Source organism: Emydura macquarii, unplaced genomic scaffold, assembly GCF_026122565.2.
Source record: "Emydura macquarii macquarii isolate MOO-44397 ecotype Brisbane River unplaced genomic scaffold, CSIRO-AGI_Emac_v2 contig_705, whole genome shotgun sequence".
Classification (NCBI taxonomy): Eukaryota; Metazoa; Chordata; order Testudines; family Chelidae; genus Emydura; species Emydura macquarii.
Genome location: NW_027130842.1, coordinates 3,681,641 through 3,695,541, shown reverse-complemented (window position 1 = coordinate 3,695,541; position 13,901 = coordinate 3,681,641). Strand labels below are relative to the sequence as shown.

General features: G+C 42.1%; 1 protein-coding gene across 1 annotated transcript in view; it reads right to left on the bottom strand.

Moving 5' to 3' along the window:
- Positions 1–13,901, bottom strand: part of ARFGEF3 (ARFGEF family member 3) — a 126,807-nt gene that overhangs the window by 92,340 nt on the left and 20,566 nt on the right. Inside the window, exon 4 of the mRNA XM_067542303.1 lies at positions 12,327–12,458. Within this exon, the coding sequence (XP_067398404.1) occupies positions 12,327–12,458 (132 nt within the window). The remainder of the gene's footprint in view (positions 1–12,326; positions 12,459–13,901) is intronic.

Sequence of the window (13,901 nt, the reverse complement as noted above, 5' to 3'; positions counted from 1 at the left end):
CCAGGCTCTGATATTCACTGCCGTGAGGGTTTTTTTTGCAGTGTAGACATAGCCTGAGTTACACAGTTCCTTCCCTGGGCTGACAGTTAATTGTAGTCCCTCACATGGGGCTAGAGGTAATGTCTCAATCTCACCCTTAATGTTCTTTTGACGTAATTTTCTTGCCTGCGGTATGTAATAAATGGAGAAAAAAAATAACGTGATGTTAAGACTATACATTTAAAACACAAGTGTAAGGATATGAAAATGCTGAAGTTCTCATTGGAATATTAACATGCCAACACTGCATGCCAATATGGTCAAATGCTCTTCTCATCACACCAGTGCAACCCCACTGGGTTTCAGTCAACATAAGGCAAGAGAGAGCAGCAGAACAGGGATAGGTCGAACAGTCCGGTAGATACAGCTTCCATCTGTCACAGCTGATCAATGGCCTCGTCTCAGGTGTCTGCAATGCTGAACGGAGCGAGCAAGTTTCAGGCTACCAGCTTACACAGATGGGAAGCAAGACCCTTGTTCTCTACAAATGCTTCATAAAAAACACTGATGAACCCATGTGTGCAGTTAACCTTGCATTTAAAATGCCATGCTGGGTCAACAGTGAATTCACTGTTGAGTAGCAGCGACAGTCAGTCACTCTTTATACCAACTTTTAGAGATTCTGAGCCAATAACCTGAAATGCTTATTTTTCTCCTTTGTAGTTTTGCTGGTTTGAGAGGGCTTTTACGTGATATAAAATGTGTCAAAGAAGCAACCTGGGGGTAATAATTTAATTGGATCCAAACACCAAATTGGGATCTTAAAATTTGAAGTGTGGGGTTTTTTTTGCCCAGTGCTGCCCATTTCCTCGTGGTAGGTGCTTCGGCTGCGGAGGGGAAAATGCTTCACGTTCTTGGGTTGCCATGCTCCATATTCATCTGTGGAATCATTAGAGGCTACGCACGGCCCGTGACAATTGGAGCCTCTAGTGCATGCCTGCTCTGCTCAGGTCATGCTGAATGATGGCACAAGCAACTTCATACAGCTGTGAAAAAGCCCTTCTAATAGTCCGTTCTGGTACCGAAAGTTTAAACCCTAGAAAACCACCACTCTAAAACAGTCCCTCGCAGGTCAGTCCTGCTGGGATATCACAGTGGATTGCAGGGCAGTGCTCAGGAGAGAGAGGGCTGCAGTCTTAGCCCAGAGGTGAATACTAGTGGCCCAAGACCTAAGGAGACGGACCTTAAACAGAACACGGAGGGGGTCAAAGGTGATGTTCCTGACCCGTAGATATGTTTGGTCTATAGCGCACATCAATTTTTAGTCCATTGGCCAGTAAACAGGTTATCTGAGGGATGCAAGGAAAGGGGTCATGTGACTTCACGGGCCCTTTCCCCCCCTCTCTACAGCACGACTCTAGTCATTAAAGGGGTGAAACAGCTCACTATCTGCTTAGGCTCTTATACCACCCCTCACGGTGAGATGCGCAGACCATGTGAAATTTCGCATGCATTCTCTCCCTCACAATTAGCTCTTCTGTGAAATTCATTTAATTTTTGCATTCAGTACAAAAATAACACATTTTGACTTTCACATTTCAAATCCTGCTTGTTTATTGGAACAGGGCTATCTTTGCTCAGAAAGGGATTTGTTCTTGCTGGAATGTATTTCATTTTATGGTGAAATTGATCCATTTTTAAATTTTTTACTTAAAATTCAGGTTTGAACATTTTGGTAATCTCCCTTTTCAGTGCAAATATTTGGCAGACATCTTCTAATAAGAGAGGGATTATTTCTGTTACAAAAAACACCAAGTAAGCATATGAATTTCTTTTGCTAATATTATTTGTGTCTCAAATTTACTTGCTTTATAGAGTAAAAATGATTGGAATAAAACCCAAGAAAATACCTCAGTGATATATTATTTAAGGGGAAACTCAACTACAGATCTGCAGCAGAGATCAGCAATTGCTTCCTTGTCTGCATGTTCAGGACATTCTTCCCTCAGTATGTCTCTGTTTACCAATTACCATTTTTATAGCTCCTGCAATGAATTCCTGTTTTTATGGACAGTGAAATGACTTACTCCTACAATAAAACCAGTCATTATATGTATAGTGTCTCAAAAAGGCAGCATAAAGAGTAATGCAGTTTATACACAGTTCTAAAACATGGCTGTTTCAGTCCAACTTTCTCAATTGATTATGCTGTGCAACGAAAGGCACAGTATCTACAAAGGCTGCTTCATTGAATGTAACCAACTCTATGTATCACAGAGAGAGAGAGAGAGAAATATTTCATTCACACTGACTTTACATTCCCACAAATGTGCAGGTTAATCCCCAACCTTTTCATAGTCTTACTATTTTAATGAGCTTTTTTAATACATTTTTATGCATAAAGAGCAGAATTTAAGAATAGCCATACTGGGTCAGACAATGGTCCATCTAGCCCAGTATCCAGTCTTTCGACAGTGGCCAATGCCAGATGCTTCAGAGGGAAATTGTCCACCCACAGCTTCTGGCAAATAGGTTCGGACTATCAAAGCATGGTGTTGCATCCCTTCCTAGCTAATGGCCATCGATGGAGCTATCCTCCATGAACTTTTTTTTAAACCCTGTTATAGTTCATGCCTCCACAACATCCGCTGGCAGAGTGTTCCACTGGTTGACTGCATGGTGTGAAGAAGTACTTCCTTCTGTTTGTTTTCAACCTGCTGCCTATTAATATCATTGGGTGAAGATGACCCCCTAGTTCTTGTGTTACATGCAGGAATAAATAACATTTCCTTTTCTCCACACTAGTCATGATTTTATAGACCTCTATCAAATCCCCCCTTTGTCATCTCTTTTCCAAGCTGAAAAGTCCCAATCTTTTTAATCTCTCCTCCTACAGAAGTTGTTTCATACTCCTAATAATTTTTGTTGCCCTTTTCTGTACCATTTCCAATATGTCTTTTCTGAGATGGGCAACCAGATCTGCACACAGGATTTAAGGTGTGGGTGTACCATGGATTTATATAGAGGCAATATGATATTTTCGGTCTTATCTATCACCTTCCTAATGGATTCTAACATTCAGTTTGCTTTTTTGACTGCTGCATAGAGTGGATGTTTTCAGAGAATTATCCACAGTGATTCCAAGATCACTTCTTCAGTTGGACAAGATGACCACCTGCGGTCTCTTCCAACCCTACTTTTCTATAATTATCCTATGAGCTAATTTAAATCCTGTCATTTTGTATGTATAGCTGGGATTATGTTTTCCAATGTGCATCAATCAACTTTGAATTTCATCTGCCATTCTGTTGCCCACTCACCCAGTTTTCTGAGATCCCTTTGTAATTCTTCGCAGTCTGCTTTGGACTTAACTATCTTGAGTAATTTTGTATTGTCTGCAAATTTTGCCACCTCACTCTTTACCTCTTTTTCCAGATCATTTATGAATAGGTTGAACAGTACTCGTCCTAGTACAGACTCCTGCGGGACACCATTATTCACCTCTCTCTACTTTGAAAATGGACCATTTATTTCTACCCTTTGTTTCATATCTTTTAACCAGTTACTGATCCATGAGAGGACCTTCCTCCTTATCCCATGACAACTTACTTTACTTAAGAGCCTTTGGTGAGGGACTTTGTCAATGGCTTTCTTAAAGTCTAAGTACACTATATCCACTTGTCCACATGGTTGTTGACCCCTCAAAAAAAAATTCTAATAGATTTGTGAGGCATGGATTTCCCTTTACAAAAACCACGTTAACTCCCCCCACCCCCCCCAACAAATCATGTTTATATCTATGTGTCTGATCATTCCGATTTTTACTATCATTTCAAATCAATTTGCATTGTACTGAAGTTAGGTTTAGCAGCCCATAATTGCCGGAATTGCCTCTGAAGCCCCTTTAAAAAATTGGCTACTCTGTGTGTGTCTTTACAGATGCCAGGGTCCAGGCTAATGAATCTGACTGCATGATTGGGGCCTCTGTCAGGAAAATAAACTCTTATAATTGGAAGACACATAGAAAGTAGTTATGGTGATTAAGAATGGTCATTTTATGCTCCCTTTTGTGACCATAAGTGTGCTTTAAGATTGATTAAAGCATTATGAATGTTTAATCTGATATCAGTATCTTAGACCACAGCAAATCATTCTGCCTCTATCTGTGCTTGCTGAACCTAAGTTTAGGACTGTAGAACTGTAATTTATATTTTTGGATTTCCCTTATGCATTTAGGCAAAGCGAAGGCTGCAATTACAGAAAGTGCTATCTACATTATTGCTTTAGGGTTCCCAAATACTATATTAATGGATAAGTGAAAAGGTACAGAAAAAGGTTGCTTTAACCCAGCAGTTTTAGTGAAGGTTCATTAAATCTCATGCATGGATTAAACAGAGCATTGGCTGGTTCATCAGGGAAAGCCTATAGAACGAAACATGAAACATAATACTAATCAGACAGCAGTACACCTAATCCACCCACAAATGCCAGTTTGGAGTTGCTGGGAATAAATTAATCTTTACTAAATCAAACAGCAGGTCACTATAGACAACAGGTCCTTTCTTCTTCTGCCTATCCTTTTGGGAACTCTCTTTTTTATGCTGAGTGTTTCCAAACCATGCCATGTGACATACTAATCAGTGATGCTAAATGCCTGAAGATAAATTTATTTGGGCTTGGAAAAGAAGATGGAAAGCCCAGCCTATTAGAGCTGCACGAAATATTCAGTGCCTGGAACCAGAACACAATCACATTAAGAATGAAATAAAAAGATTCATAAATACTAGAAAAGGTCACCACTGGCAAATGGCTTTCCATCAGAGATGGCCTTAATTAAGAATTTCCATCTCTTCTTGATCCTTCCATGCAGTTTCTGTTGAAGTGGTTTCAGGTTTTCCATCCCAATTTCTTTTACAGGGTCTAATCCTGCATTGCTTGCACACCCAAGCTTCTCAATGAGGTACTAGAGCTCATTAATTTAACTGAAGTTATAAAGAGAGCAAACAAAAGTGGTGGGGAGAGATGAGCACATCTTAAATTGCTACTTTCTAGAAGGACTTGTCTGCTCTTTTAACATTACTGCTGTTCCTGCACAGTGATATTTAAGTATGACAGACACACTTCTAATATGACTTTTCTGCACCTCTAGACATGACTGTTAAAAAAAAGGAATCTAAGGCTGAGCATTAAGCCTGTTTTGTATTGAGACATTTGAGAGGAACTCAACCCCTCCCTCCCCCAATTCATTTCTTATGAAATAAAGAATTCGGCTGCAAACTAAATAATTTGGAAGGTTGGCATTTTACAAATTGCAGTCACCATAGTGTTGGTAAGAATGAATATTGCATACGATAAAACTGTGCAAAAATATTGTTCTTGCTCTTTGGAGCTCTCTCTTATTTAACCCACTTTCCTTTTATATTTAGCTTCACTTGCTTTGGAGCCAGAAGGGCATGTTCTGAGCTAAACTCCTTTTAGCTAACAGCAGACTCAGAAAAGACAGGCTCGGTGGTCTTTCACCTGCAATATCATCACAAAAAGAGAAACTAAAAATGCTCAGCAGTGGATCAGTTTCTTCCTGCACTGCTGACCTGACCATATTTGATAGTGTCCTTGTCAACACTGCACATGATCTTGCAAGTAAAGTGGTCTAATTGCATTTAAAAAAATGCTAAAACCATTTTCCAAGCTTTTTGAGCTCAAGACAGAAAAATCTGTGTCTCTAAATCAATCAAGAAACTTTCTAGCATCTCGTCAGACTGGAGCTAGTTCTCTGCTAACTCTTTCAGTGTCACAAGTACCAGCTGTATAAGGCAGCCCTCATACAATCCTAAAATACATCCTAGAATTTAATTCATTTAAATTAAGATGTGGCCCCAAAGGTTAAGACAAGCTATTTCAATTCAACAACACTCTTGTCCTCAGTGCACATGTCAAAGACCTGAAAACCTCTGCAATGCAGAACCTTAACTAACCTATTTATTACTTCATCATACAACACATCACATTTGTAATTAGCAGTAGTTTAGTAGCATATCCATAAGGATACCTAGCTCTTATAATGCTTTGTAGCTGTTAAAGTGCTTTAAAAGGAATCAAGTATCATTACTCCCATTTTACAGAAGGGGAAACTGAGGCACTCCTGAAGTGACTTGTCCTAGGTCATCAACAAGTTAGTGACAAAGCCAGGACATGAGCCTCAGTCTGAGTCCCAGTCCAGTGCTCCATCCTAAAGACCACACTGCCACCTGTATATAGATATACACAGTTGATCTGATTATTGTAAAGTCGTACGAGTTGTTGAATTGGAAGGAATTTTGTTAGAGGGTATTAGTGTCATGACGATAGTAGACTAGTGCTTGGAGACGGATATTGTGTTGGGTACAACTGATGCCTTAGCTCCTGATTTTCTTGATTTTTAGTGTTTTTGTTACGAGGAAATGCATTTGAGCAACCTTACTTTAAATTAACAATATGGGAATAATAGTGAGTCTGTGTCTGAATATTTCACAGCACAGAATGGGGTTGGAGGCAAAGAGGAGGTGAGAAATGACCTAGCCAGAATAATTACTGAGAGGGGCCTTGTATCATGCTCACCTACATCAATGCATCTCTTTCTAGACAAAACAATTCCATTCAGATGTTATCAGATTTGTAGGCAATCAAAGAACATGACCTGAATGCAAAGTTTGGAGGAGGAAGGAGGCCAGAAAGATCAAATGCAACTTAAACAGAAGACTTTGTGGTTTGCTTGGTGCTGCACATAATCCAGAAAGGTCTTAGATCTTTCGTTTCCCGGCCTTGTGGAGCTTTCAGAGCATTGCAAAGGGAAGTTAGGCACCTGGGTGCCAAAAATCAGAAATTTACGTAAGAATCACCCAGTTACCACTCTATGGAAAAATGTTGGTGCTACTCTCAGAGATGGTCAGTCATTGGACCTCCGACATTCACAGTAGTCCAGAAGCGAGACAAGGACTAGGATTTCAAGAGGAGAAAGAGTACTCCTAAGGAGGAAGTGATAGGGAAGCCTCATGCACCAACTCTATATGGGATGGCCTTTACCAAGAGACAGTCCATGATTGGTTTCAGAAGGATTGGTGTTACTGCCAGCAAATCCCCAACCAAGGGTTTTGATTAACATTATCTTGTTTGCTTATTACAAAGTGAAATTCCATTTTTAATTAAAACTCATCGCTTTCTAGAAAAGATGAGGTGTGTAAGTGCTCCTGCTACATACCAGAGCGACGGGCACTATGAGAAAGGAGAACTTCGAGTTCCTATTGTCACCTCCATTTTGGGCTGTATATAGCAAGGGGATCTGCTTGTGTCCCGAATAGGCTGACCTAAAGCCTACTGAAGTCAATGAGAGTTTTTCCATGGACTTCAATGAGCTTTGAATCAGATCCCAAAAACGTATCAGGTCGGAGTTAACAACATACTCCAGAGTTTAACCCATGATGAAAATAGATCAAGGAAAACAGGTACATCTCTAGAACAAGTGTAATACAGAAAATCTGCAATGATCTGAGGATTAATAAATATTAATATACAGTTATGATAGAGTTCCAGAGGGGTAGCCATGCTAGTCTGTTTTTAGCAAAAACAACAAGAGTGCTGTAGCACCTTAAAGACTAACAAATTTATTTGGGCAAAAGCTTTCATGGGAAGTGGGTTAAATTGGTTAGTCTTTAATGTGCCACAGCACTCTTGTTATTGTAATGAACTTTATTAATATTATTCTTTTTTATCCATTTAGTGCTGTGTATCTTGTTACCAACAGAAATCATAATTATCCTTTTAGTTTTTTGTTGTTGTTTTTTTTTTTTAAAGGAAAAAAAACTATTAGTGAACCTTAAGTAGTTAATAAAAAAAAAATTAGCTCTAACAAGGTATTCCGATTGCTAATTAGATTTCTTTGCAACACAGCCCTGGTCTACACTTACCGGGCGATTCGGCGGCAGTCGACGGGAGTTACGCATGCTACCCAGAGTAGTGTGTGTAACTCCCGTCAATTGCTGTACTTCCCTTCTGCGCGGCATCTTCACTGCGCCACTTGAGGGGGTGATTTTTACTGTTTCGACTTCTGGATCGACTGAGCAGGTCTTCACTGACTGCTCAGTCAATCCAGATAAGTGGATCAGATGGCGGCCACTTTGCCGCCGTCAGTGTAGACATGGAGAAAATATTATAAACTGTGCCTAAGTGACAAGTTACACCTTAAGTGAAATAAAGCCAGACTAGCAGCCTTGGAGATTAAGTCCTCTGCTTATCCATAAATCTGGTAAAAAAAAATGGGCAGAACAGTGTATGCTTCCCCACTCTACTCAGCTGAGGTGCTTCAACTTTGACCTGGAGGGACCATCTCCAGCAATGAAAGGATAATTCAGGTACAGATTCATGCCCAAAATTTCAAAAGTGGGTTGTGGCATTTGACTTTTTCCCTGCCCTCTAGTTTAAATGATTAACCATTAGAACAAACTACCTCTTCCAGACAAAGGCATTATAAAAATCCTTTGGAGGGAATAGTAGCAATGTGCAACAGACACAGACAGATAGACAGACACAGACACTCCTGCAGCCATAATTAGCTGTCCCTGGTGTTTACATGCATTGCTTACACCAGCTGGTTTCAACACCTGAGAAAGTTTTTCGCTCAGGTCTAGCTGAACTGATGCTATCTGTGATATTTTTCCCCCTTAAATATTGCAATTGCACTGGTTCAACTAGTTCTAACTGCAATCCACAATTCGCTGCCTTGATTGAAAAGTACTGAAAAACTCTTACTCCATGCAAATGCAGGGCAACATGGAATTATTGTAGAAGTCGCAGAATGCATTGGTAAACCACATTTATTCAGATGTAATGCATTTGAACACACCTAAATGGTTCTTTCTAAGTAGTGTTGCCATGTAGGGGCATTAAAATATTGCATGTATAAGGAATGCAAAACACATTCAGGGCAGTGTTTCTGCAACAGTTCCTCAAACAGTGGATACTGACCAAAATACAGTTCTGATCACAACCTTGAACAATCACATCATTCTTATTTCTCGGTCCTTACATTCTTCCCACAAAGTAGTCTTTGTACTCACAGTCAATGTATGCATGTAGACAGCTACTTATGCAATAAAGGCAGCACAAAGCTAACAGCTGGAGAGAACAAATGATTAACGTTTCTGTTTACGGTAGTACCTCTGAGTAATCAAATTTTGTAATGAAAATATATTACTGTATGTCAGTGCATTACAAGCAGTAAAGCTCCAGAACATTGAAGTAGCTCAAATTTGATGACCTTCAGGTCACGTTGCAGAAGACTGGGGTTTCTGAAGAAGACTGAAGGTGTACCGTTGCCGAGATTTACCTGTATAGTTAATGGTATGTTAGGGGACCTAGAGTCTTGGATAGGTGTCTTTTTAGTTATTTAAAGGGGTAATAAAGAAATGATGGTTCGCAGCCTCTCTGTATTTAAGGTTGAGGCCTGCTTTCTATGACGAGCCCAACTTTGGTACACTTTCTGATACCCTTGGGGAAAAAAGCATTTCTACTTCAAAACTGCACAGGGTGCTACAGTGTCAGAGGAAAATTGGACAAGATATTCCAAGATGTGGCGCTTGAGAGTAAAAAGGGGTAAAACAAGTTTTGGAAGTTATTATAATGCTTTTCGTTTCTGCAATGTTGCATAACAAAATGGCTTGGGTGGGGAACTTCGTATGCAATGTCTGCTAATATCTCTGGTGAGATGCAACTGCACATGACCATTTTGTGTAAGTGGCACTGTATATTTTGGGAGTTATTTCACAGTGAACTAGGCATTTAAGAATGGTCTGTCAAGGTCCACTGACCTTTAAAACAATCGGCCACACAGTGCCAGATTTCCTAATCTGTTCCCAGCCACTTTGCAAAACACAGGAAGCTGGTTACCAGTGGTCACAGAGAAGTCCCCAGATGGAACAAAACCCCGAATCAGAACAGATGTGTTGATTCTTAGCCGTGTGCCAGTGACCTCCCATCAGAGGACATGTCCAGGAAGGTAGTGTGTCTGAGGCAGGCAGGAGACATAACTGATCAGTGCCTACAGTCCCTCTCACCAGCTTTAAGTTGCATCAGAGCTGAGACTTGCCCCAATAATCAGGGAATTGGGCCCAGTTCCTGACAACCCTCACCCACTGCACACCTTCTTGGCCAGGCTTCACTCTTCAATTAGTATATGTGCATTGGGTACTGCACATATAAATGATCTTTGTTAGGGGCACAAAGGGTATGATGGGCTTTGAATAAAATACAGAAAAAGCAGCAATTTGCACTACTGGCTAACATGGAGCAGTTTTAGCAAAGGACAAAGGCCATTTTTTCTCCTTCAGGCAGGGGCACAGTTCAGTGCTGAAGATCACAAAGACCGACAGAAAAGCAAACAAAATCTGTAAAGCAAATTAGGAGAAGCTGAATCTAGGAGCAGAGGAAAGTCAGGTCCCTTTGGACAAATTGTTTCGCATGTTCCTCAAAGAGTTTCTCCTGGATTAGTTTCCCCTCTTAATAGTAAGCAGCTATTTGGAAGAAAGAGATTAAGGAGGAATTCTTTACATCAAGTATAAAATTAGCATCCAAAGAACTGCAATCCATCCATCATGGTTTCCTAGCAGAAATGCAGTTAATTGAAGTTGATGATCTACTGCAGTTTCTCAACCTGTGGTACATGTACCCCCAGGGGTATGCGAGACACAGGCAGGGAGTACCCGGGGAAATACAGAGTGAAGGGAAGGCGGGGGGCAGCTGCTGATTTCTGCGGAAGCTGGATGGCAGCCCCCACTTCCCGCCCAATCCCAGCTGGGAGGCCGGCTGTAGCCACCAGCTTCTGTGGAAGGCAGGCAGCAGCCCCCCGCTCCCTGCCCAGTCACAGCTCCCAGGTGGGAGCCCAGTGGCAGCCTCCTGCATCTCATGATCTGGGCTTGCAGCTGGGTGGCAGCCACCCGCACCCTGGCTTCAAGCCGAGGGACAGCCTCCAGTGCCCTGGCTTGAAGACAGGCAGCAGCAGACACCTGCCCACATTCCTGGGTCCCAGCCAGCGTGAAAGCCTCCTCTGCCCCAGCTCGGAGTGGGTGGCAGTTGCCCACCTCCCAGGCTGGCAGCCAGGTGGCAGCCCCCTTCCCTGGCTCAAAGCCCAATGCCCAGAAAACTTGTCAATTTCACGGCTCTAGCTGAGCCGAGAAATTGACAACTATGACAGCCCCCCATTTTACCAGTTACCCTCTTTCCCTGTCTCTCACCCCTTCCTCCTCTCAAATCTATGGGAAAAAAATTGGCACAGCGCTTTATATTCCCCAGCATTGGCATGCCGCTCAAAGCCTCCTAGCTTTGGCCAACACCACCTCTAGCCCAGGTACATACTGGAGTTGCGCACCCCTGGTGTAAAGGTGGTAACCCTACCCACACTAGATCTGACATCTGTCATATCACAGCCTTATATACTCAGCCCTTCTTCCAACATATGGCTCACATTAGTCTGTAAATATAAAATCCCGTGGAAAACTGAGTGTTGGGGTACTTATTAAAATTTTCAGAATGTAGAGGGTACTTGCTACTGAAAAGGTTGAGAAACACGGGTCTACTGTACCTTTAATAAGGGATCAAGAGCTGGCATTCTCAAATACCAGTAGTACTGGCAGGGCAGGTCATTTCTTGACACTCCCTCATTGCTGAAACAATGGCAGCTGCCAACTGAGCATTCTGACTCACATAACGAACATCCGGAAGCAGTACAAGTATTTCTAGGCATAAAAGCTTCCTTTAATGATACAAAATTTGGGTGGCTCCCACACACTAGTTCAGAAATATTCTGGGGCTACCCAGCAGGTGGCCAGATAAGTTAAATCCCCCTGCTTTGGCCAACCACTATTTGTAAACACATTTTTTAGAAAAAAGGCAAAGAACGGATAGAGAACATGGTCCAAATTTTCAAAAGCGTGTGCACACAATCAGGGTTTCGGGTGTGCAAATCCTCAGTCTGAACGCGCGCGCGCACACGCGCGCACACACCCTCCCCCCCAAAATACATAGACTTCTGAAAATGTGAGCCCTTGGGCCATCTCTGAACTCCTTCCAAGGAAGTTTTCAAACCACAGTGCATGCTTTGTGCTGTTCAAATTTGCCTCCTATCATATACAGAGGGAGACAGCAACATGGGAGATAATCGTGTTAGAAGGCAACACCTTAGCAATCTCCATGAAAGCTGGTGTGCAACACAATGCAATTGAGTGTTCACTGGCAACAAGAGAGGGATCGAATACTGGCAGGATGTGCACACCTCCAAATTTGCTCAGAAACCCCAGGACTATCTGTAAATCACTCACCTTCATCACTTCTACCTGCAGGTCCTCGTTCAGGGAAGGCGTCACTTTGACGGCATTCAGCATCTGATTTAGCAACTGTTTCTCATCTGAGCCTGTTTCCACGGATACAAATCTCTCATCAGACAGCAGCTTCTGCAATAAGGCACAAGGCAGTTTAGTCTCAGAGGCTGTTGATTCCCCCATTATTTAACTCGGTTGTAACCTCTTCTGTATTGGTAATCAGAGTACTAGTTGCATGCCTGTCCTTCCTTCTCTGAAGGCCATCAGGACAAGCTCTAGCCTTTGCTGATGACGCAATTAACACTTTTGGGTTCATTACTGAATTCTATGAGTGGCTTCCCCCCCACCCCCCTTTTCTGGCAGCTCAAATGATCTCAAAGGTCACTTCCCAGTGCATTCTTAACATGTCAATTTCCTGAAGGCTGCTAGACTGCCTTTGGTGAAGCTCTCAGCAAATATCATTTTAGAAATAAAATCTCAACACATGTAGAGAGTGGAAAATGAGGCTGGTTGGGGGGTCTAGAGCTACCACTACTTTATGTGCTACTTAGTGGAAGATAAAGGATTAGCTAGCATCCCACACTCTCACTGTGAGCTGCCAGAGGGACAGAAGCACTGTGGAGGTGGCATTTCTGATCACTGGTAGAGGGTGGGAAGAGCTATTTATCTTTCAGGAGATGACTCATCTAAAACATTAACTAAGCCACCGAAGAGAAGACAGCCTGACCAGTGGGTTGTTCTGGTGATATGAAATTTGTGTGTATTGCTGGGGGGTGGGAGAAGAAGGTTATTTAAGGGATAGATCTGACACAGCCCTACTGATTTTTATGGCCCAGTCAGGTTCCCTTTGCTTGGGAAGAACCCATTATGTGAGTAATGGGGTGTCCCAGAAACAAAACTACTTTCAGCTACATTGGGGTGAAACACAGGGGCATATCTTGCACCCACGTGGTGCTTATGCCCTCAAAACAAGGCTTCCTGCTGGCCCTTTGCACAGGGAAGAATTGCACCTTAGTGAATAGCAATTTGTATTTAGCAGAATAGCCGTCTGAAGCCTTCCCTATAAAAATACATTCCTAGCAATAAACATTAATTGCATACTGGTGCAGTGTCCATTTTCCTTCAATGGAGCAAAACCATATGCTCAGTTTCCATTTAGTTACCTACAAGTGCTTCAGTGCTCTGAAGTCTGCATCTAATTTTCTTGGTACATGCACTGCCATGGCCATTTTAGTTGTAATTTGTAAAACGCCTTCACTGCACCTGCTGCTACTGAATGTGTGGGGGAATTTTTATTTGAATATTTCAATGGGAGTTCCCACAAAATTACAAACAGTAGGCCTAAGTACAGAGGGTTCATTACCTTTCCAGCCTCAAAAGCACCGCTATCCTCTGAGCTGATCAAAGGGACTCTCTTCAGACTCAGTTAATGCAGCTCATTAGTTGTGGGCTGGAATCCATGTGCGTGGCCAGGCACTCTCCACTATTTGCAGAGCATGCAGCTTCCACAAGATCTTCAGCCTTTGCTAGCTCCTGAACCCCTCTCTCAGCCATGTCCATGCTATTGCGGGCACT